Below are 26,173 nucleotides of genomic sequence, written 5' to 3'. Positions count from 1 at the left end.
GTCTTGCTTCTTCCGCACCAATTTCTTTTCTTGCAACAGTTATTTGAACAAACTAAAACGTTCATACATATTGACTTATTGCTGCCATATATAAGTCACCAGAAGTGAAACACCCCTTTCCCCTTTTTATATACCATGGAGCTGTAAACTCGTGGATTCCCGCCAATACTACTCTGCCAAGCGCCAAACCAGTTGACAGCTTTCAATTTTGAAACCGAAATATTTATAATAAGCGGATGCAAAATTGTCGATATACAATCTGATTCAAATGGAATGAGTTTTTTGAATAATAAACAACTATAAACGTACGATACGTGAAATATAAAATGCCCTATTGATTCTGAAAACATGAAGATGTAACGCGATATTAAGTATAAATTCAATGTATTATAGTTGCTTGTAGGACCATGCAACTTCTTCACCGATCGATATGGTCTCACGGTATAAAGAAGTATTGATTTAACATAAGCAAACCTTTTTATCACTTATAATTAATTAATATACAATAACAAAGGCTATCGTGTGGCTCTAATTGCCAATAAACAATAGCAAATGATTACCATATGTGATTTAAGAAACCATTTTGAGTCATATAATATTTTCTTTGGTAAGCTATACAATCAGTATTGGACTCCAATTCATTAACAAAGGGAAGGTAAACAATCGGAATGCCTAAGTTTAGATGGAATTTGAGACGTAGATTTTGTACGAAATTCTTTAAAGTGTGTTTAATATTTATAGTTTTTACTGTAATAGGAAATTATTTGTTTCTGCAATCAATAAGGAACAATAAGGAAAAACAAAAAGCACTTAAGTATACATTTCCTCAAAGGAATCTACAAGTGAGTACATTAATAACAAGTTATAAAAATAACCCAACTACGTCACTTCCGTGTAAGGCAAAGGATATCCGACTATCTGATCATGCACTTCCGGTTACTGGGCTTATCAGCTTTCCGGGCTCTGGGAATACGTGGCTTCGTCATCTTCTTCAACAACTGACAGGTTGGTAGCTTTATAATTGAATTGTCGGTGTAATATTGCGCCATATTTGAGGATATTTTCTTTGGGTTTGTATATATATTAACTCCCATATCGCAATTGTAACGAGTAGGCGGAGCTTTACCGTTCAATAACCAGCATGCGGATACATTGAAACGTTATTGACTGATATTGCACGCTAGTTATTGAACGTTATCTTGTCAACCACTACCCTCGCAATTGAAAGTAAACACCCGCGTTGAAACGCTTGTGTACACTTTCAATAACTGAAGTTTTGGGTGCAGTAACTATTACTCATTGTATTGAAGTAACTATTACTCATTTTACTGAAGTAACTATTACTCATTTTACTGAAGTAACTATTACTCATTGTATTGAAGTGACTATTACTCATTGTATTGAAGTAACTATTACTCATTGTATTGAAGTAACTATTACTCATTTTATTGAAGTAACTATTACTCATTTTATTGAAGTAACTATTACTCATTTTATTGATAACAGTTACCGTGGCTTTATTAATAACGAATAGTGTGTATGCTGTCATAAAGTGAATGTGTTTAACAATGTATGTTTCTCGTTGAGTGTCTGTACAGCCTTGATCCTTATAACGGAAACAATATCGGTTGATGCATATATATATATTATATATTTTTTTGTTAAAAACAAAAGAAAGGCCTATGATTTGTGTACAACAAATAAAAAACATTAACCTTTATAAATGTTTTTTTTTTTAATTAATATCTTTGGGGCCACAAAATCTGTTAAAGGGCGCGTGAATATCGCTAATAATTTTGAATCTGTAAACAAATCACACACACATATATGTGTTTTGATCAATAACATGTTGTAACAAAGGCTGTCTCGTAGAATGCGTTCACCTTTTGTTAATATTAAATAAAGTAAAAAAGTTAAACATTATAATGCATTTAAGATTAAAATAAAATGCATCCACCTGTTTTGTGACCCTTGAAACAGGATCACTATTAAATAGAAGGTTCTTAGGCTAGTTCTTTTATGTTTTATTGATCAAACAAATAAACGGCTTTCTACTATTAAGGAAATTAACATTCTTCTTTTAAAAGACGCGGAGTTCTGATTATATACATGCTATAAATGATCATTGAAGCAATACATCATCAACGCTTTTATGCTATTTTCGTCTGCGTCTTGAGTATTTCTATATCATATTACCAAATATATTCGTTGTTTAACGTTGGTTCTATACATTGAGTTATACATTTGATCTCAGAGAACAATGAACAAGGTTAGCGCTGTGCATATGTAATTAAGGTTTAAGTTGAATAGACACACCAATGCTAAACACAAAAATACGTATCCAAGGAACTTGGATTACGAAACGAGTTCGTGATATATTTCAAAGCAAATGCTTCTTGGGGAAGCAGTATTCATTTGAAACAGTCCAGCGTTCCGAGGCCTAAAAGCATACATCACATAAAATATTTTAGTTCAATATTTGTTAAGGAAAAAAAAAACCTGTCTTTGTCATGAATTCGATCTCGAGAAACTGTTAAAAACGTGACGTTTTTTATTAAACGTATAAAACATCACAAGTATTACACTGATTGTTAACCACATCGTTTTACATGTATTACTAACACTAGTGGATTAAGGGGGAGGGCACCCGGCGCAATCGACCCCCCCCCCCCCCCCCCCCCCTTCGCCTAAATGTTTTTTTTATGTCAGTCTCTAAAATTTGTTAATAAATCTCGAGGGAGTACCACCAAACCTCATTGCCAACATTTTAAACCATTGGTTTCGATTCTGAAGGAAGGGCGAATGGCAGAAGTGTGTGCCTCTAAGTTATGCACCCTCGAACGTCAATTCCTGGATCCGACTCTGACTATCCCCTACGGAAAGAAATAATAACTTCTTTGAGTATAATTTTCAGGCATTGGTACATCGAGTGTCTATTGCGACCGGTCCTTGGCGACAACGGGCTTCCCTTTTGAGTGTGAAAAAAGGTGGAACAGAACTCTTGCCGTAAAATCACACCTTTTCAACGTGAGTGATATACACAGTTTTGACAGGTAAAAACTTACTTGTTTGCTACTTCGAAACTTCTAATCAAATTTGTTCGTCTATATTCGTTTTCGAAGAAAAAAATGTAGAGCTATGTATATATCCATTTAGCCCTTTCGGTCAAGGATATCCAAAGCACTTATTTCCAACGGCGTCCTTTGTTTTCGACGAAGGGACAAAACTCGGACGAAACAGTGGTGGGAAAGGAAGTGGGGTTGCAGTACGATAATACCCCTTGGTTCTTTTATGTGTTCGGTGTAAAGACTTTCCTGGGTTAAACCAGTACTGAGTACACCTCTTTTTCAAGTACCAACCTTTAAATGCCGAGATACAGGCAATGGAGCTACTTGTATCAACATTTTACGTCTATTGGTTAGACGCGGCCAGGGATCAAACCCACGATTTACCACTCCGTAGGCGGACGCCTCAACCAAAAGGCCACGGAGACGGAGGTTAATATAACTTTAGTGTCGCTTTCGGTGTTGTTTGATATGAAACATAAATATTTATATTATTCATTTTACAAAGTTTCATATACTTGTTTTTGAATTCACAGGAACATTTTGCTGATACGAACTCCAGCAGACGCCTTTCTGTCCTACTTCACCTACGCAGCAGGCTCTAGTAGCCATACTAAAGTCCCCTCCAGACAGGAAATAGCCAGGTGTAAGTATGTTCAGTTTAATGGCATGTGTCTTTACCCAACTTCAAACGTATATTGACTACCGAGCTTGTCCCTGCAGTTTTCATTGTTTTATTGATTTAAACTGCAATATGCATAAACTCAAAGTTGATATTTTTTGTTGAAAAAGCGCAACACTGACAAGTGAGAACGACCCCTAGCATCGGCTTAGATTATAGAACAGAACAGAACAAAACATCTATTAACCGGAAGGTCAATGTGGCCGAACAATGTACAACATGGCGACAAATACAAACGAATAACATTTTTATAAATCGAAATTACAAACAAAATATAAAAGATAAAATAATATTATATTATACACTAGTTGATTGTATGTAAATTATACCCCCCCCCAAAAAAAAAAACACAAAAAAAACACAAAAAAAAACACAACAACAACAATTGCAATGAGCCGTATATTAATGATGTTTTTTTTCCATTCGAATATACATTATGTATTTAGACATCTCTATCTTAGAATCTCTTTTTCACTGTACAAGATATGTAAAGTCTTGTATTTATTAATAAAACAGCTGTTTCATACATTATTGAGGGAGTTGTGCTATAAAGCAATTGACATATAAAGTTATAATCATCATATTTACAGATGCTAGATGTTATTCTATACAGATTCAAGTGTTTTCAAAGTCGATTCATTTTCTGTATTAATTAACGCAACTAATTTATATATATTTGGATGTTGTCTAGGTATATATCTAATTCTAAGATCGTCATACAAAGTGCATTCAAGATGAAAGTGATACTCATCTTCTTATAAGGTACAAATAGTGCATATATTATCACATGCAGAGTTATTGAATGTCTAATCCATCTACCTGTTTCAATGCTTTATCTATGTGAGGATAGCCGCAGTTTAGACACAGACACTCGAATCTTAGTAACATTAAATATTTTGAGGTATGGCTGAACTCGACATATTATTGTGTTGAGTAAATCCCAAACTTCTTAAGCATTATTTAAAATTTGGGCAATGACTTTTCCAAACAGATTAAGCATATGCTTAACTAACATTCTAACAAACATATATATATTAACTAACATTCTAACAAACATATATATATATATATATATATATATATATATATATATATATATATATATATATATATATCTACTTAGGGCATTAAGGAGACCGTATGTATTTTACGGAGACCAGTGTATATATAATATTATTTTTGAGGCATTAAGGGGACCATCCATATTTTATGGCATTAGGGGGACAAATTATATATATCTTACTTTTGACAGTGAAGGCTCCCGTAACCTTAAGAGACAACTTTGTAATAGTATTTTTATATAATTGTGTGTAATAAATCCACAAACATTGACCGGTCGAAACGGGAGGACTGCAAATTTCATAGGATATTCATCAGAAATCTTTTACAGACCATCTCATTCATTAAATGAAATTCAGCTTCAGTCACTTGGTATATGTACCGTTTGATCAACAAAAAATGTAATGGCCAGGGGCGGATCCAGGAATTGTCGTTAGAAGGGGGCGTTACTAAGGGGCGTTTGCAGGAGGATTGAGGGTTACTCAATCAAGAAATTTTTAACAATTTGTAGTCGGAAATGATGCATTATGTGCGTATTTATTTTCTTCTCATATATTGACATAAAAAGTAAACTTGGACGATTTTAAAGGCAGCGCACGCCGATTGCGCCCCATTCTCAATCCGCTAGTGAATGGTGACTTAATATTTGATATATTATGGTTAAATAGAACTTTCAGTTGAATTATATAGAAACTGTAAATTCTAAATACAAGTTCTGTGCTTGTAAAAACAATAAAAGTTTTGTCTGCACAGGAATGTGTCTGTTAACGCTTGAACAGTTAGCTCATGATTAAAGAACATTGTTCATTGGGTTCATTGTGACCCATGGAAGTTTTTTTTTATTAAATTCCAACTTCCCCTTAAATTTTACTTGCCTAAAACTTTAACCTAAGTCAATCAGGGGCCATAACTTGTATTATGGAGTTATGTAACCTCATTGGCTGATGGTCCTGAACAATTGTGTGAAGTATTAAGTCAATTGAATGAAGGGTATAGAACGCCTTAACCAATAGGCTACGGAGACGGTTTTAATGCATGTACTTAATTGCAGATTTAGGGGGGGGGGGGTCGGTCCCAGCGCGCGCGCCGTCCCCCACCCCTTTGAATCGTCTGTTTATAATACGTTCTCAGTCAATATCGGGAAAAAATACAATATTAAGATAAAAATGCACTATTTCGGACTATAAATTAGGGGAGTCTAACCCCCACCCCGGTCCAACATTTTAAGCCATTCAATTTCTGTTCTGAGGGAGGGGCGGATGTGGAAAGATTAAGCCCATGAGTTTCACGTACCCCTTCTTAAGTCAATTCCTGGATCTGCCACTGATATCTGTAATCAGATTTGTTGTTTCATAATGTTATAGTTCCTTTAAACAGTTTAAACCTTTTATGGCATCAAAATAAACAGACGCATGTTCAGTAAAAACATACTCTGTATACAACGTTCTCGTACTCCAGAGCGATGATGCTATGCATTATATTTATCATCATCTGACTGACTGAGTAACTGCCAAAACTTTTCCGTTTAAAGAGACTCTCTCATGTTTTGGCACCAAACATAGTTTTCCTCGTAATGCATCTAAAAACACTTACATGTATATTTATTTTACTCCTTGGTACTGAAATTGCAGAAATAATAGTAACCAGGTTGATTTTCTTTTATACTTCAATTGCATTTTTAAAAAACCGATTAAAGTATTAAAAATTAATCTTGTTCAAGTTGGGAGCAAGCACATGGGGGTGCAGATAACACATAGAATAAAAAACGGATCGCTTATCCACTCGCCCACAGGGACTCATACTAAGGTGTTGAATATTTTAACCTTAATGGAAGTTATTGGTTTATCACGTGATTATGTCAATCAACTGATTGTGCAACAGCCTTTTGTTGAATCGGGTTAGTAACGCATGTCAAAATTTTGGACTTCAAAGACTATGTTTTAGCACATATCAACATTTATTGAAGGGTTTCAGCCATCAATAGCTTGGCTTTAACACTTCGTTTGATTCGCCATACTTTATTTCGTAATAACAATCTATAAAATCCAAGTAAAAGATGCATTTTCAAAACACTTAACGCTTCGCTTATATTCACTCAAAAACTCATGTTCGAAAGATTTAAAAAAAGTATGTCATAATCATATGCTTTTTAGCGGCTGAGTTTCTTAATATTTAAATCTCTTATAAATTTGCCAAATAAAATTCAACATGGGTAAACAATTATAACAAATAACGTATTGCAACATATTTATAAAAAGATAAAGTCAATTGAATCAAATGACCATTTTCAATGTACTTTCTTTCTCGCGGAAAGTGGACATTTCATCTTACTCCAACAAGTGTGGGGTATGGTTGATTCTCTTCGTGACTGAAATCAACTTTTTTAAACACTTGGTGTATTTCAAATCTAGTCCATATAAACAGCCCCTTCAGATTCTTTGACGATTGCATTTCCATGGGAGATCACTGCGTATGATAAACATACAAGTGTTGTTTAGCCACACTGTGGTTTCAATTATGTCAGGGGCGTAGCTACCCCTCTATTCATGTGAATTCATGTGCTGGGGGGTTCAGGGGCGTGCCCCCTCAGAAAATTTTGAAAACCATGGTGCAATCTAGTGCATTATTTAGTACTGGAAAATAACCAGTTTTAGATTCATGTAGTCAAGTTCGCATACTGCAACTTTGGTTGATTTTTTTTGTCAGAATCATGTGGATTCAGCCGCGTATTCACGTATAGGCGGCTACACGCCTGTATGATGTGCATATGAATGTATAATTTGGTTTAAATGATGCATAATTAATGTAACACCTCCTTGCTGCTACACCAATAGAAACTTCATGGGATGTTAATAGTAAAAGAACTAGCACTGACGTTCCCATTTTTGTCCGAGTCATTTAAATAACAGATAACAAATTACAAGGTAAACAAATTTGTTTTGACTTCTTTAATGAATTATATAAACACATTGTACAAAGATATCATGACATATTTTAAACAATAAGTATGGTTGTCAATTAAACAGTATGCTAGCTTTAAAGATTTAGGCAAACCATTGGAATTTTACGGCGGTCTTAAAAGGTGTATTTAAAGCTGCAATCTCACCGATTGATCGTTTTGACTACCGGTACTCTTTTATTGTTTGTCAATAAATGGAGTATTTTTTGCAGAAATGTCTAGACCCAATTTTAAGTGATATAAGACTGCTGAAAAAAGATCAGATTGCAGTTCATCATATTTATGTTAAAAAAATGATGTTTTATGACTAAAAGCATTACGAACAATGACTAAAAGCATTACAAACAATTTAATGTAAATTACTTTTTCGGCAGTTTTACCAAACATTTTTGATTGGTTCTATTGTGAATTATCTAATATGACTGAATTAAAGGAATGATAACCAAATCAGCCGATTTTGAGACAATTTTGTGTCTAAACTGACAATCTGTAAGAGTGCAGCTTTAAGTTTTGATCTAAAGCTTCATATACACATTGTTATATTGTCAATAACTGTTTAAAAGGTCTCATGTACTAAATAAGATAATAATTTTCATAATATCTAAAATTGATTAAAATAAATAAAGTACCATTATACCTAATTCTTAATAGTGCCGTTTCTCATCTGACAATATCATTCAAAGCCATCATTTCAACTATGAATTTATTTTTAACTTTCAACTTTTCTATAGCATATGCAACAAAATATACCAAAAATACAAGCCATGAACAATATGATTGTTCAACTTGCATTATCTTTGACCTTTTGATATGACCATTTTCCAGTTTTGTCTATTTGTAAGTTGTGCCCTGAAGAATAAAGTATGACTGTATGAATCAAAAACAAGCAATAAAAACACTAAAAATATACCCCAATCCCTGTAATTTCTAATACAGTAGTAAAATCAAGAAATTAAACATTTAGAGCTGCACTCTCACAGATATACCGTTTCCACAAATTTTTTTGTCTTCGAATGAGCAAGTTTTTGCGTAATTATCTGCAAACCAATGATAAAAGATTGCTGACAAAAGATCAGATCGCAGATTTCATATTTCCGTTCGAAAATTAATGTTACTAACGGTTTAAGAAAAGTGCATAAAAAATATCAATGTTTTAACTTAAATAGAAAAATCTGGGATTTAATTTTTCGCAAAAATTGGATGGTTCCAATCCGAGACATAAAATGAAAAAAGTTGTCAAAACATCCAAAGTGTGAGAGTGCAGCTTTAACGTTTGAAAGTAACTCTGTTTGCCTCGTGCCCCTAAACAGGGTTTAATTATATGCCCAGTGGGCTTGTCCCTGTATATTTGATTGTATGATTGCAGTAATGGATACTGGTCTAATGATCTTCTGACAATTTTTCACCAATTTTAAAGAATGAGAAAACATATTAAGCTCATATAACGCTGTACAATTTAATCTCATTCAGTTGAGAAAAATTCCCTAAAAATATTAATTGTGGAGACATATCTTATTTAAATACATACAGAAAATGGCGACATCATTTACCCTTTAGTATGAAAAAGGCAGTTTCCTGATATTTGAATAGCGGTTTTTTATTTAAGTATCTCAATTCATAGTATGTATGAAGTTTCAAAGGAAACCAAATCATTGTAACGATTGTTTTCAAAATAGATTCACACTCTTGATAAACTTCTTTTCCTAGTTTCAACTTTTGAGACTTTTTGATGAGCCTGCACCTTCCCCCTCTTATGCAGTGGCTTCAAGCAATAAAGCTACCAGCTCAAGTTGCACAGCTGGTGAACAAGACTGCTGATAGTCGGCAAACTACACACTTGATGCCATAATAAATCATGTCCATCGACTTCCAGAATGAAGAAATGACAGCAGCACAGAATTGATTTCAATTGGACCTCTGTACTTTCATCACCTTGTTGTAGTCAAAGACTATGTCTTAGTGTGCAGTGCGGGATCTTGAGAAGCTTTCTGCTCGTCTGATGAAGTAAGTTTGGCAGAGTGTGACACTCCTATCTGAAGTAAGTTTGGCAGAGTGTGACACTCCTATCTACTCATATGGCTAGACACCTGTGATCTATGTCTTCTTGTGTGTGCCCAACCATCACCTGAAGAGAATTTAGAGGAAGTTAGTGCTTGATAACAAGTCAATGTGACAAAACAAGGTCTTTCATTTATGCCACCAAGAACTATTATTCCAAGTTTCATAACTCGTATGTTAACTCAAAGCAATTGAGCAGAAACTGTTTGGTAATTAATTTTAAGTCACTGCTTCCACTTATAATGCAAGTAATATTGAACGTGAACCGACGGACCCAAATGCAATTCTAAATAATTTTTATGTGCAGAAACCTTAATCCTATTGACACAAAAGTAATCCAATTGTATGTTTTCACAAAACATTCTACAACAATATTTGTCAATTTAACTCAAAGATTGATTATTGTTTTTTAGTCAGACAAACACAGAGATGGCCCTATATCGCTCACTTGATTTGAGAAAGGATTCTAACTTAGTTATTGTTTGGACACATACTGAACACTTTTGGTCTGACTTTATAATGCAGCTGGTGAAAATATTAAAAGTCCCTTAATAATGGGCTTACAAAAACATAAAAAAATGTATTTGTTTAAAAAATTACAAAGGGCCATAACTCTTACAATATTTAAGTTTGTATTGAGCAGAATAAAAGGCTTTGCCTAAAATACAACCTTAAAACTATATTTACAAATAAAACAAAAAAATCTACAAATATGTTTTTAGTATCTGGTTTTTGAGAGTGAATGATCAGAAGAAAACATCACACATTCACAATCATATTAAATAATAATTTAGTTTTTTTTTAAATTATATTATATTTCAAAAACACTGCAAAAGACAAGACACTTCCGTTTCAATTTCTTGATTTAATACAGTGATGATTATCAATTCTTATGAAGGGAGATGGGTCTTACACTCTAACCAGTGCAACTTGCATGTTCTTAGTCGCTCAGTTATTACCTTTCTTAAAATTCTCCTCTTGATCTGAGCCACGCCAAAATGATGGGAGATGCTTTTGTTTTTCCATCAGAATGTATAGCACCTCTGTGTTTCTGTTTGTCTCCTGAAATAGTAAAAGTTTATTAATAATAATAACAATAATAATAATCAGTGACTTTTATTGAAATTATTTTCACCGATTGTGCCTTGCACATTGGGGAACAAAGTTGACTTCTGAGGAGAAGATTTTTCCATATAGACATATAGCAAAAAATAGCTCCGCACCCTGGAGCAATGTTTTTTATAAATCAATATCCAGTGAAGAAAATTCATACAGGGTATTGAAACATATTTTGCTTCAAATAAAGACTTTTAACAAAGATAACTTAACTAGCTCTTCATCATATTAAATAAAAATTAACACAGTTTATGCCACACACGGAGCCCCGCATTTGATCTTTTACCAAAGTTTGATTGAGAGTTTAGTTTCACAGGTCTATTAAAGCTGCACTCTCACAGATTAAACATTTTGAAAAAGGTTATATTTTTTATCTTAGAATGAACCAATGTATGCGAAAATGATGACAAAAAAATGTCTTTGAATTCCCGTCAAACATGTCCGAACCAAATTCAAACTATGGATAATCACTGTCATTCACGATGAAATTCAGCATTTCTTGCCCAGTATATATACCCTTACTTTAAGCAGAAGGCAAATTAAAACAAACACATTTGTACGAAATTTAATCAAACTTTAAATGGTAGTAGGATTGTCATTTGTTCACGTAATTTTCAAGAATCAGGAAGTGGGGAACATTATAAAGCCATTTAACAATACAAACAGGACGATTTTCTATTGAATGTACAATAGTAGTACCGGGGTAATATGCAAATGGTTATTATCTCAAGAAAAGGACATCAAGACCAGTTCATTTACCAGTAGCATCTGACAGTCAATAATGGTTCTGAGTTTAAAGAGCATAATTTTCATTTTATTGTTTGTTTAATCATTGTATATTTAACACCAGTTGTGAAGAAGGAGTTATCATTATATAATATTATATTATCTGGCAGTGGTTGAAAATGTAAAGTGAGACCAGTTTTTTACCTGTTATTGAACAAACTGTTATGTTGGCAGGACTGTCCTCCTCAGCAATGCAAGAACAGCAATGACTGGCTGGCACTCTGTAAAATGGCGATTAAAACATTTTGTCCAATTAAAACTGTCCCTTTCTAAACAATCCATCAGCAATATATATAAATGAGCTGCGCCATGTGGAAATGTATCTTGGGAAGTTTCCATTCCATGTAATGATGTCATAAAGATGAGCAGAAGACATTACTTACTATGCAGTAAAAGTTCTTACTTTAACAGTAAAGATATCTTTTTTTGAGAAAATTTATCAAAGTGAGCTCTTTTATGTCATGTTTCTAAGTCTTGTACACATCTATGTTACATATATAAATAATAAACAGGAATAAAATGAGGAGTTGTGTACACACTTATTCCTCCTTATGTACTGTGTAACTCATGAAAAACAATCCATAATTCTAGTAAATCTCTAGAATTCCCTTACTTTTCTCGCTGTACAAAAATGAATGAGGAGTTGCAAACAAGCAGGGCCATAAAACTTTTGCTATTTAAACTGTACCGCAACAGCAATTTAAAGACAGTGATACTCATTGATGGAATAGGCACTTAGACAGCTACATTTTCTGAGAAATGGAGATCAGACTAAATTCTCCAGAGATAATTTATAGATTTATTTGAAATAAAGAACATGTTACAGTGTTTGTGTTAAACTTGTTACTTAACCCTGATTTAACAAAATCATTACCTTCAAACTGGTGATAAAATAAAAACAAATATACCTTATTAAACACTGTTTACAATCACATCTGTACCCCCCCCCCTTCTTACATACTTAAGCGGCTGTTACCAAAGTAAAGAATGAAAGGTCCACAAGGCCAATTATAAACCATGAACCATGAGAATCCTGTTTATTAATGCGATTTTAAATCACCCAAAAGGCTTTCTACACATAATGGTTCCTTAATTTAAATCTAGTCTCCAAAGGTGTCACAGTGGTGATTTCATTGAAAGACTTGAGATACGTTATTTAAAAAAATGACGACAGGAAAGCTTAAACGCAGAAGTCTGGCCGGGTATATGAGCCTGAAAATAAATACGCAAAAGCTCACCATGCTGCTAAGGAGTCTTATAAATATAATTCCCGGCCCCAGTTCAGCTGGAGATTCCACACGGCTGGAAAACCGGCCCGGTGCATCCAAGCTTCACCATCAGCAGTATCTGCAAGAGGAGGGTGTAAATCTGGGAAAACGCATTTATAATCAATTTGCGAAAGTTCTTATCCGTCATAAGTAGTGAACATGTATGTGGCTTATAGAACATCTGAAATTAAGTTTAATGAAGGAGACAAAGTTCGGTCTGGGATCTAAACCTGGATTTTGATGGTGAAATTGTAAGGGCCGAATTCAGAACATCCACTCTCACTCACACTCCAACCACATTCCCGTAAGGGACACTCAAATGATCACTTGAGTGGAATATGGGGAGTGACACTCAAGTGATCTGTTCGTATTCACACGCCTCGCTAACACTCCACTTCATCAAGTGAGCAATACAGTATATAATTATACATGTATGTTTACATGATCATATCGAATTATCTGTTTGACTATGGTGATGTTTACATTATACATTGTAAACATATGTTTATTTGAGATTTGAGTACCTTATTGTTAGTTATGGCAACAAACAAATGATAATAAGCGTTATTCTAAAACTGATATTTTCATTTTAAAACAATTGGTTAATAAAAATAAACGTTTTGGGTTGTAAATAACTGTTGCAAAATACGTTTAAATGCATGTTTTTTGTTGTCATTGTTGTTGCTGTTTTAAATATGTAGCCGTTTTCCATTGTATCACGTAATTTAAATATGTATTCATATATAATCTTGCTTTTGTATTCTACATAAAGCGGTCTTGGGCGTTTGAAAATAATATATGCAAGTTGAAAAAATGGAAGTTGAAAAAATAGCAGATGGATAGAATTAGCAAATGAATCTACTTCTTATGGGGAAATAACACCTCGGAGTGAAAAACAACTCAAGAAATGTAGGGGAAAATGGATGAAGATGACGATAATAATAATAATAATGATGATGTTGATGATGATATGGTGGTGTTGGTGTTGGTGGTGCTGCTGCTGGTGTTGGTGGTGCTGCTGCTGCTGATGAAAATGATAATAATAATAATAATGATAATAATAATAATAATAGTAATAATAGTAATAATAATCCAGCTGAATGTAGGCTGGAAAATACATATCAATTCCCTTACCACGCTATGAAATGGCCTAGCGGCGTCAAGTTAGCGGCCTGGCGGCCTAGCCGCCTCATGTGACTAGCGGCCTAAAATTGTTTCCTATTCCAAAGCATTTTATATGCGTTCTTTTCTAAAACAATGATAAATTAAATGTCCTTTTCATAAATCAACATCCTTTAGCGAATATCAGCATTGCCCCCTTTTCATGGGCTGCTGGATGAGTTTTGGGGATTTTTAGGCCGCTAGGCCACCAGGCCGCCAAGTTCACGCCGCAAGACCGCTCAAGCGTGATGTATTTTGCATAGGAAAACAATTATTTTAGCATTGTTTTAGAAGAAAACTCATATAAAAATGCGCTGAAGTAGAAAACAATTTAAGGCCGCTAATGTACGACTAAAAACATTGATTTATATTATTTTCCATTTAAACCATTGAACCTTGAAATAGATAACAAATTTAGGCCGCTAGTCCGTCAACCTCACGCCGCTAGGCCGCTAACTTCATGCCGCTATGATGCTAACTTCACGTACCTTTAGCTGTCTTTGCAGCCATTGATGAATTGCAAACATCAACATTGCTGGGGGTTCAAGATCATTGTGAGACAAAACAAATATATGATAGGCGCATCCTTTTGAATTTGTTTTGTTTATAGATGGCCACATTATTGAATGAACATGTACTTCAATGGATTATCCCGGTCTCTTAAATATTGTCTGGGAACGAGCATGTCCCTTATTTGTTCCAAATATTTGATATATTTCATCTTTTCTACTTGCCATGTACTTTTTTCACATACACTCATTCAATTCCTATTCACAACCAATCCTCGAGGGCGGTTCATGTGGCCTAGCCGAGCACTCACAAATGTCCCACTCACGCAAAACACTTGAGTCTCACTCACACCTGTGAATACGGATATACCTTTCACTCGAAAATATCTCGACCGTTATGTGATTAACTCATTGAGTGTGAGTGAGAGTGATTGTTCTGAATTCGGCCCTATGTTTTGTTCAAATGAAGTATAAACTTACAGTGAGTACAGAGATATCTTGAAGTCCAGATTTATCGCTTACCTTAAGTTCGTAGGGCTACAATTGAGAGCTTTTCTGTAAATTGCAGGAACTGTCCCCTTGAGCCTATTGTCTGTTAGGGGAATGGTGGCTTAGGTGATTGGTGGTACCACTCTGCATTTCTTATCCACACAAAACACAGTGTATCTGAAAATGACAGAGAATGGCCATGCACTTATGAAAGCTATGCTAGAAATACGCCGTTATGAGTGTATCAGATGACATTTCCACACAGAAATTGTGAGGCCTCCAATACAGCAGTACTGACATCAATGACGAAAACATATATATCTGTCATGGAGCTATGCTGGTTCTGTGGCGTCAAAACCACTGCAACAGGGCAATTCACTAGAAACATCTTTTCAGAAAAAAGAAACAACCAATACTGTGTAGCCTTTGTCACCCAGTGAACACCCAGAGCATCTAGTTACTTTGAGCATCTATTTACTTAGAAGTAGCCACATTAAGATCTAAAATTAACAAAAAAGTGTATCCGTAAGCTTTCAAATACTGAACGAAGTGCAACTTTAAGGGGGGCTGCGAGCAAATATTGTCAAGGGCAGAAATCTCGCAGAAGTTTGAAAAAGATTATGCAAAGCTCTAGCTTGATGATTTTGGCCCAATTTCAAATTGTTACTCAGTAACACGGCGGCGTAAATTTAATCTAACATCAATATAGTTAGTTACACAGGAAAATAAGAAATAGCTTTAAACTCTCTAACATTCATGGCAGAGTGTCTGATGACGGTCCAGTATGCCAAAAGGATGGAGAATATGTGAAGCATGCACATACACACCTTTACAGCCCAACATTTGGTTATGGTTTCACAGTTATTCATTTACACAAACTCACAATCAATCAATCAATCAATCAATGCACACCCACCTGGAAAGGTACGACATCCTTTGGAAGAGATGAATCTTGCAGTCTGGTAGACGGTTGCTGACTTAACTTTAATGTCCCAAGCAGCAACTGCAATTATATAAACATGTTGATGTTCGCACTAAAACAAAGCTTAGTATTGAGTTAAATTAAACATGCAGCCTGTTGGCTGGGGTAACATATCTAAATCCCCAAATGGATGATCTGATCCCAGCCAACAGATCAGCGAAACACGAATTGTATTGCGTGTCCGGGGGGGGGGGGGGGGGGGGGGGGGGGGGGGGGGGGGGGGGGGGTGGGTCCCAAGGATATATCTTGACGCAACTTACCATAGCCGCCTTGCGTTTTTGTTCACAAAGCCGGCACACACAGTTCATTCTCTGTTTGCATGTTGTGTACTGAAAAGTTCCAGCTTTCCATGACACTGCAATAAACCTATCCATGAATTAAAACAAATTAACAAATAACTACCAGGTAATTATGGAAAAATAAATGTCATTTTTTACTTGATTGATAAATACAACTTATATTGCAGTCAAACTGGATAAAATATCAGAAAAATGTGTCCTGTTCCAAAAAGTGTGTTTTGAAGTTGCAGACAATAGTCCAAAGACCAAGAATTTAAGTGTTTAGACAGGGGCAGGCAAATCTTAAAAAAAATGTCAAAATTTTAAAATTTAAATAAAACTAAAATTGTACAAACCTTATATAAATCATGTGTACACTTGAGAATATATACAAGGATACAATGTACAAATAATCAAACGCTACCTGAGAGAATCATTTTTTTTCAAGAACTACTTGAAGGGGTACTGTGACCCGCAAGCATTTCGTTGTGGGCGGACACCTTTAAACCTCTTTCCCGCACATTAATTAAACACATCTTATGTTTTGTCAGTGCCGGTTTTGATGACCAGTATAAATCTAAAAGCAGTTTTTCTGCCAATATTTACCCAAATGATTTGGATGAATGCTTAACAAGAAAGTGCAGTGTACACAATCAAATAAAGTATTTAGTGTTCCAGAAATAATGAGCAATCTGAAATCTGACCCCTTACATTCCTTAAATATTCACAAAGAGTTAAGTTCAAATTTATTAAGCAACATAAATCACATTCAAGCAGAATAATTTTAAGCAAAAATGAGCATGAAAATAGAAACCAACTGAATTGTATTTTCAAATGTTCCATCCGTGTTTGTTTGTTATCTTTTTATGATTCAAATGGTAAAAAATGGTGCAAATGTGAGAAGCTCTGAAGAAGAAAACTGATATTTTAATAGAAATAGTGATGAAATCACTGACATTATGTTTACTTAGCGTCTAAAGCAACAGACCAACCAGACCTACCAGTATGCTAATCTATATTTAACTGCTAAATTTTAAAAACTCTAAACATACAGATAAGATAGATCTGTGGCGCAGTTGTTTACATTGTGTGATTAAAATTAAATTTTTGGTGGTGATTAGTATAAATCCAAGATTTGTTTTCAGAAGATCAGCAATAATGTTTTTTCTTTGTCTCAATGAAAAATGTAATGTTCAAGTTCATAAGCGCTGTTTAATCTGAGAATTTCCCTTGGTGTGAACCGCTTACTGTGTCCAAGTTATCCAAGCTGGATCTAAGACATTACTACAATATGGGCAATTTGCTCTGCCATTTTTATAGATAATTGTGTATTCCAAAGGTATTCTTTTGGAACATTGAACTCACAACAATATTTGAACTCCTGACGTCCAGCACCGCTGTCAGATTATCTAATCCAACCACTATGCCATTGCATGCTCTTTACTGAATGAAAGATAAATGAATACTCACAATTTTGAACAGTATTTTTTTGGTCACAGATAGCAACCTTTTAACCCCACTTTAACCTGTCTTCCCTATTTGGCAAACAGAGAATTTTTAGAAAATTTGTTATCTGATGATCCTGTAAATTTTGTGTGGATAGACTAAATACTGTTCGAATTTAGCAAATCAAAACTAACATTTTGGGTTTATTCAGTGTAGACCCTAAAATATCAATTTTGATTTATAAGTATGTAGGTTTGTTCAAAAGCTCAGTACAGTTTACTTCACTTGTTAAGTTATCCAGTTCAATTCTCCGACGTTTAGACGGTGGTTGAGACATGATTAAAGCACTTGCAAAAGTGATAAGCATAATTAAACATTTCTGCGTTTTTATAACCATCTTTTTTCCAAGTCTTGAAATAAAACAACTCTCGTAATTTAATGCTTGTTTAGTATGTTTGATAGTTTAATTAAAGCACCGCTCTAATTTGATTCAATCATAGAAGTCTTTAGATAAAAACAACACTTCAAAATGATCACTAAAAAAACCGTTTCTAGTTCTTTATTTTCTGCAACAAACAAATAAATGTTTTAATCAATTTTCTTTTCACAAGTTTGATTATCGTTTGATTATCGCGTGACAGTCAATCCACAGCGCAATCATCATTATCGATTATCGTGTTAACACAACATCACAGGTGTAATATTTAACGACGTACCGGCTGTCAAAACAAAATGACACGTGATTCGCGAATTCCTAATACACAGAATTATTTTGACATGTTTGAACAAAACGTCTGGTTTTGTAAGGTAAAATTACGTTGACAACTAACAAATTTTCTCGATTTTTTGTCCGGTATCCGGAATTCCGGGGTTCAGGTTTTGTAGGGATTTTTTTACATTGAAAATAGAAGGGGAAAACCGGGACTCTGATAAAATTCCAGTATCCCGAGGATTCCGGTTTTGTGGAGATCCGGTTTAGTGAGTTTCCACTGTACCATAACTAATAATTTTAGGCTGTTTTTTTGTCGGTTTCGGATATAAAGTATGCAGAATATGGATCAATTGAGAAAAGAACAGAACAATTTTTTTTTTCGTTTTAAACAATTCAAACAAATATAGTCAATGAAATAGGTCAAGAATGATCATTTATGTAAACGTAATTTTACTCAAAAATACATCGCGATCAGTCTTAAATTATTGTTTATAAGTAAGCAAAATGTAAGAAAATAATTAACATATTTTGGTAGTATAACAAATCATTTCTAATTTACCATGATATATATCTAATAACTATTGAGTAACATAAATTATTGGTGTCTTGGTTGCTGTGCCATATACATCCAGGTTCGAACAATACACTTAACGAGGTGCTAAGTGTACTATTTATCACCTTGTTAAATGGTGGTTACCATATGAGCAATTGATTTATTGATGGTTACGAATTGACTAACAAAATGGTTACAAAATAACCAAGATTCAGCAGTTACGAAATGGTAAGGTTACGAAATGACCAGATCCCCGTCAAATGCCCCTGGGGGCATCCTAGGTTAGGCCCATTCCCTGTTTTCAGCGCAAAAACAATAACACTGCATTCACTCAGCACTGCCGGTCCACCTAAAACGTAAAAACATGGCCCATTTCCCCTGCTATCCCTGGTATAAACAAGACCTGCCTGGGGGCCATGGTTACAATTGACTGGTGCATAACTGTGGCAGAATAAGGGAAATATTTTATTGTTGCATTTATTATCAAATATGAAAATTTAAGACACATGCAAAAAGCCACAATACGAATTGGTGATAGTGTTCGTTCTGTTCTGCTATGCAAAGGTGATGAGAATGACAAATGACATGACATTGACAAACAAAATGTAAGGCATTTGTATCATTTCGTCTTTTATTTATTAAAATCTGAGATGTTAAGGGAGCAAATCCCTTTTTAGATTGGAACATACCAAATAATAATAAGCGACGATGTAGTGGTAAACCAAGTTTGCTAGAAATCAATCGAGTTTCTCCAAAATACAAGCAAAAATTACACCGGATGTTGATACTATTGATTTAGTTTCGGATGAACAAAATCCGGATAAATCATTTGCTTTTCATCCAAAGGGTGGACGATTTATACTACTGTACAAAAGTCATAAAAATAAACGAAAAAAAACGTTGAATATGTATTTTAAACACTTACCAAGTTACCATTCTCTTTCCGTAAGAGATGAACGCCATACTGCATAATTGCACGGAGATGGTACCACGGAGATACCCGAAAATTTCCGTTATATTCCGGAAAGTTAAATTTCTGTATACTTGAAAATTTGGATGCTGATGGTACACGAAATATCGAATTTCCTTATTTCTGTTTTTTATAGAATGAAACTTCGGGATAATATACAATAGGCTTTAAATAAAGTAAAACAAATAAAAAATGCTTAGTATATAGCTATTTTTGACCAAAATTATGATTTTTTTCCCTGGTCGCCTTAATAGCTATTTTTATGGATACACAAATATACACGCACAAAAGTTTAAGGATATTTTTTTTGATAATAAAAGATTATAAGATTTAAAACAATGAAATGATCTCGTAAATAAACATTCAAGCTTATCAACTTACTATCAATGGACATTTTTATTGACATTTGATACATCAAATCTGGACTGAAAATATTAAGGAGACCAATTTTTGTCGCCTTAATCCAGCGGTCCCCATAATGCCTAGATTAATATATATATGGTCACCTTAATATCTGTAGTAGATATATATATATATATATATATATATATATATATATATATATATATATATATATATATATATATATATATATATATATATATATATATAATTTAAGCCGTAATTTCTATTTAACTTTAGCAAATTTTCTGAGTTTCCAATTATGATTATATAAGACAGCATATAAAATAATAAATATTTTAAACAAAACAACGTCGATCCCATCTAAACCTAAGCGTATTAATATAACTTCTAAATGATTAAAAAAACATTGGAAATAAAAAGGGAGGCAATCTTTCGCCTTGTCGTACGCCTTGCATGCGATAACACCCTTCTTCTAACGAATTGTTATGTTGTTATACATAAATTAAGTTATATATATTTAACATGTCAATTATAATTTCAAGTTAATCAGGTTGTAATGATTCATCTCACAACCTTATCAAAGGTTATAGAATCACAATAATAGCTTTTACCTTGGTTTAACATATGATTTATAACACCATGCAAGACATAACTATTATCAACGGCTCCGATATGTGATGTGTCCTGAATCTATTTTATTTAGATGCATTTTATGATACCTTAGGGCTAGCCAATAGATAACTTCATTTTAATTGATAGTGAAATATCACACAGTGGTTGTTTTTTATACAAAATTTATTGTCTTGTTTTAGTGGGTAACATCTTGATCTCTCCAAGTGCTAGCTGGCTTGTTTACAACATCAATATAACGTTGACACAGAGCCGTGGTCGCGTGCATGTTGTACAATACGAGAACCTGAGAACAGACTTGAGGAAGGAGCTTAAGGATTTGTCAGGTAAGAATGAGGCTGAACCCTTTTGGTACGCAGTATTCATGTTTGTTTTTGAAGTGATGTTCGGTATGAAAGTGGTTATGTGTTGTACGCAGAAATAAAAGAGAATAGTGTTCAGTACGCATAATTTTAAGAACTAAAATAGACAATAAGACAGTCGTCGTCTGGTATGACCGCAATGGTCAGTAAGTAAGTCATCGTCTTGTATGACCGCAATGGTCAGTAAGACAGTCATTGTCTTGGATGAAGGCAATGATCAGCGAGACAGTCATCGTCTTGGATGAAGGCAATGGTCAGTAAGACAGTCATCGTCTTGGATGAAGGCAATGATCAGCAAGACAATCATCGTCTTAGATGACCGCAATGGTCAGTAAGACAGCCATCGTCTTGGATGAAGGCAATGGTCAGTAAGACAGTCATCGTCTTGGATGAAGGCAATGGTCAGTAAGACAGTCATCGTCTTGGATGAAGGCAATGGTCAGTAAGACAGTCATTGTCTTGTATGACCGCAATGGTTAGTAAGACAGTCATCGTCTTGTATGACCGCAATGGTTAGTAAGACAGTCATCGTCTTGGATGATCGCAATGGTCAGTAAGACATTCATTGTCTTAGATGAAGGCAATGGTCAGTAAGACAGTCAGCGTCTTGTATGACCGCAATGGTTAGTAAGACAGTCATCGTCTTGGATGATCGCAATGGTCAGTAAGACATTCATTGTCTTAGATGAAGGCAGTGGTCAGTAAGACAGTCATCGTCTAAGATGAAAGAACATTCAAAGAGTCATCGGGATACTCCTAACGGTCAACAAGACAGTCATCGTCCGGGATGCTCCCAATGGTCAGTAAGACAGTCATCGTCTGGGATGCCCCCAATGGTCAGTAAGACAGTCATCGTCCGGGATGCCCCCAATGGTCAGTAAGACAGTCATCGTCCGGGCTGCCCCCAATGGTCAGTAAGACAGTCATCGTCCGGGCTGCCCCCCAATGGTCAGTTAGACAGTCATCGTCCGGGATGCCCCCAATGGTCAGTAAGACAGTCATCGTCCGGGCTGCCCCCAATGGTCAGTAAGACAGTCATCGTCCGGGCTGCCCCCAATGGTCAGTTAGACAGTCATCGTCCGGGATGCCCCTAATGGTCAGTAAGACAGTCATCGTCCGGGATGCCCCCAATGTTCAAGACAGTCATCGTCCGGGATGCACCCAATGATCAGTAAGACAGTCATCGTCCGGGAAACCCCCAACGGTCAATAAGACAGTCATCGTCCGGGATGCCCCCAACGGTCAGTAAGACAGTCATCGTCCGGGATGCCCCAAACGGTCAGTAAGGCAGTTATCGTCCGAGATGCTCCTCACGGTCAATAAGACAGTCATCGTCCGGGATGCTCCCAACGGTCAATAAGACAGTCATCGTCCGGGATGCTCCTCACGGTCAATAAGACAGTCATCAACTGGGATGCCCCAAACATCTATAAGATTGTGATTGGGAGTCTCCCCGCCTTATGGTCAATAACACAACCATCGTCTGTGTTGCAAGGACAATTTAAGAGCCATCGTCTGGGATGCCTCCGATGGACAAAAAGACATTCATCGTCTCGGATATCCCAAAATGGTCAATAAAAATGTCATCGTCTGGGATGCACGTACACTTAGAGTCATCGTAGAGAACCGAACAGCCATCAACGCTCAATAAAAGTCATCGTAGAGAACCGAACAGCCATTAACGCTCAATTAAAGTCATCGTAGTGAACCGAACAGCCATCAACGCTCAATAAAAGTCATCGTAGAGAACCGAACAGCCATCGACGCTCAATAAAAGTCATCGTAGAGAACCGAAAAGCCATCAACGCTCAATAAAACTTATCGTAGAGAACCGAACAGCCATCAACGCTCAATAAAAGTCATCGTAGAGAATCGAACAGCCATCAACGCTCAATTAAAATGTCATCGTAGAGAACCGAACAGCCATCAACGCTCAATAAAAGTCATCGTAGAGAACCGAACAGCCATCAACGCTCAATAAAAGTCATCGTAGAGAACCGAACAGCCATCAACGCTCAATAAAAGTCATCGTAGAGAATCGAACAGCCATCAACGCTCAATAAAAGTCATCGTAGAGAACCGAACAGCCATTAACGCTCAATTAAAGTCATCATAGCGAACCGAACAGCCAACAACGTTCAATAAAAGTCATCGTCTGGAATGCCAAACCATCACAACATTCAATAAAACACGCAGTATCTGAGAAAGCCCCCAGCTTCTCAATCAGCACTTACTTAAACATGTCATGTCTGGTATGACCAAATACACACTACAGACGTCATATGCATGGGCTTCGAGTTGATAGTATGTTATTAAATACCACATTTGCTTTCCATGGGCGCATTTTGAGAATTATATAAAAAATCACCGTAAAAAAGAAATTCTTGACTGTATCGGCGAAGGCTCGCTCCCCATTACTACCAGTGTTAATATATTTCAATTATATTTTTTTCTGCAATTTCGGTATCAGATAGTAAAATAATTATAAATACAATGCAAGTGTTTTCAGATGTAAACTCATTTTCGTGCCAAAACATGAGCGAGTCCCTTTAAGTATATCTGACATATAATGTATAATAAATCATTTAAATAACGTAGATTTAGAATCACACGCAACGGCTAACTGTGCAAAATATTCATATACTGTAAGGTATTTGCATTGTTAAATTACAATACATGTTTGTATATATTTTTTTCACTATTTCAGAGTTCCTACAAATGGGCATCACAGAACAGGACATAGATTGTGCGGTTCAGTTACAAGAAGGCTCAAACCATAGACAGACCAACGCGTCGTATCACAGAGAATTACTTCAATATGTGTTTGATGGAAGAAAGCAAGAACTATTGAAGACAGTAACATATCATGCTGAGAAATTACTTCAAACGTATTTGAATAAACATATAGATCTAAGTGACGTATTTCGATAAGCATAAAAACAGTATCATATCATGTTTGAAAATTAATTGATTTTTTTTCGGTTATATTAACCAAGAAACACTTACGACAGTTAAAGTAAAGACATGTTATAAGTTATTAAAGTTGCACTCTCACAGATTTACCGTTTTGACAACTTCAAAAAAATAATAATTTTGTCTGGAATGAGCCAATTTTTGGGTAAATAGCTCCAAACCAGTGATATAAAACTGCTGACAAAAGATCAGATCGCAGGTGTTCATATTTCCGTTTGAAAATTAATGTTTTATGGCTAAAAGCGTTACTAACGGTTTAAGAAAAATGCATAAAACATCATTTTTTAAACTTAAATATGGTAATCTGCACTCTGATTTTTTGTCAGCACTCTTCTATCACTGGTGTTAATGCATTTTCGTATAAGTTGGCTCGTTCTAAAACAAACAATAAAAAAAGTTGTCAAAACAATCAATCTGTGGGAGTGCAGCTCCAAGTTATGAAATGTTTTTTGCTGTGAAATTACTACTACATATAACTAATTTGAATAAACATTAAACAGATAGACTTCGTATATTATGTCAGGTTTCGATAAACGTAAAACACCTCATGAACAAATTATACAATATGGCATACGCGGTAGGTACAATATCTGGATTATATATGTTCACAATACTTGAAAACAACAACACACAAATAAATATATAAAGTAAACAAACACAGACAATGGTACACGAAAAAGAGGACAATCAGATGGTTGAACCAGCATTATGTTCTGGATAGGGCATTGCTTCAATACACATAGCTTAATTTGAATTTATAGTTCCACCTCACATTGCCTTCAAAATGTCGCCCAGAATCCAGGTGCCATGCTCGCGAGATGTGTTCCCGAGGGACATGCCGCTCTCCCTGCGCCCATCTTAGTTCATCTGTAAAGTGACTCGCTCATGGTTTGTATTTTTTCGATATTTTATTGACTTACCGGCGTAGGTTCGAACCCCACTAAAACCAAAATACTTTTATATGCTATTACTGTATTTTTTGTGCAACTTCGATATCATAGAGTTACATAATGATTAAATAAGTTTGCATTACCGGGAAAACTAATTTTTTTTGTCCAAAAGCATGAGCGAGTCACTTCAAACGAAGCAGTAAAAAATGTTCTTGTAATATTACAAGTAATGTAATGTCACATTACAAATACGCTCAAGACGATTTGTATAGATGTTATCATATTGGACGTGAATCGAAACTAGAACATCACAACTGATACACATTCAGACGCCAATTTGTAAATAAGTACTTATACTGTACATGAGACAAAACAAGGATACTAGCGGATCCAGGAGAGGTGGGGTGGGGGGCGCAACCGGCGTCATATCATCCACCATGCACCCCTTAATTCGGCCAAGTTTACTTTTTTTTTGCTACAGGAGAAAAAAGTAATATAATTCGCCCGAAATGCACAATTTCGGACTAGAAATTGTTTACTTTTTTTACCAGAAACCACAATACAAACATTTTAAGCTAACATTTTAAACACAATAAATTTCGATTCTGAGGGAGGGGGTATGTCAAAAGGTTACGCGCCAAACCAGCATATGTTAAATCAGTAAGTACTAGTTTCTGTTAACTGTATTTATAAAGTGTACGGTTAATGTGACTACTCGCCTGAGACCGTTAATTCGTTTTGCTTTGATAACATTTGTTTTGATCCTTTACACAAATTCTTAAAGCTTGATGGATCAGTCTTTAAGAACATTATGCTTTTAGATATTTAAAATATAGTTTATTTTCACTTTTGACTCACA

At 35.1% G+C, this 26,173-nt stretch overlaps 1 protein-coding gene and 1 long non-coding RNA gene across 4 annotated transcripts; one reads left to right on the top strand and one right to left on the bottom strand.

The window, feature by feature from the left end:
• Positions 1-427: 427 nt before the first annotated feature.
• On the top strand, positions 428-24,916 carry LOC128224476 (WSCD family member CG9164-like). Its single transcript, XM_052934319.1, has 5 exons — positions 428-1,005; positions 2,915-3,053; positions 3,602-3,711; positions 21,272-21,415; positions 24,159-24,916. The coding sequence occupies exons 1-5, from the start codon at positions 669-671 to the stop codon at positions 24,380-24,382; spliced, it is 954 nt and encodes a 317-aa protein (XP_052790279.1). The 5' UTR covers positions 428-668; the 3' UTR covers positions 24,383-24,916.
• LOC128224477 (uncharacterized) lies at positions 7,740-20,574 on the bottom strand. Of its 3 annotated transcripts, none has more exons than XR_008259486.1 (7): positions 19,813-20,574; positions 16,069-16,155; positions 15,186-15,329; positions 12,964-13,072; positions 11,870-11,946; positions 10,783-10,885; positions 7,740-9,890 (listed from the first exon to the last, which is right to left on the bottom strand). It is a non-coding gene; the product is annotated as an uncharacterized LOC128224477 (long non-coding RNA). The 3 variants fall into 3 exon arrangements; XR_008259488.1 differs by having other exon boundaries at positions 20,049-20,574; XR_008259487.1 differs by lacking the exon at positions 19,813-20,574 and adding an exon at positions 16,395-19,471.
• Positions 24,917-26,173: the final 1,257 nt, after the last annotated feature.

The sequence above is a fragment of the Mya arenaria genome, chromosome 17 (assembly GCF_026914265.1).
Source record: "Mya arenaria isolate MELC-2E11 chromosome 17, ASM2691426v1".
In the NCBI taxonomy this organism is placed as follows: domain Eukaryota; kingdom Metazoa; phylum Mollusca; class Bivalvia; order Myida; family Myidae; genus Mya; species Mya arenaria.
Note: the sequence above shows the minus strand (reverse complement) of the source record. Positions and strands in the feature narration are given on the sequence as shown.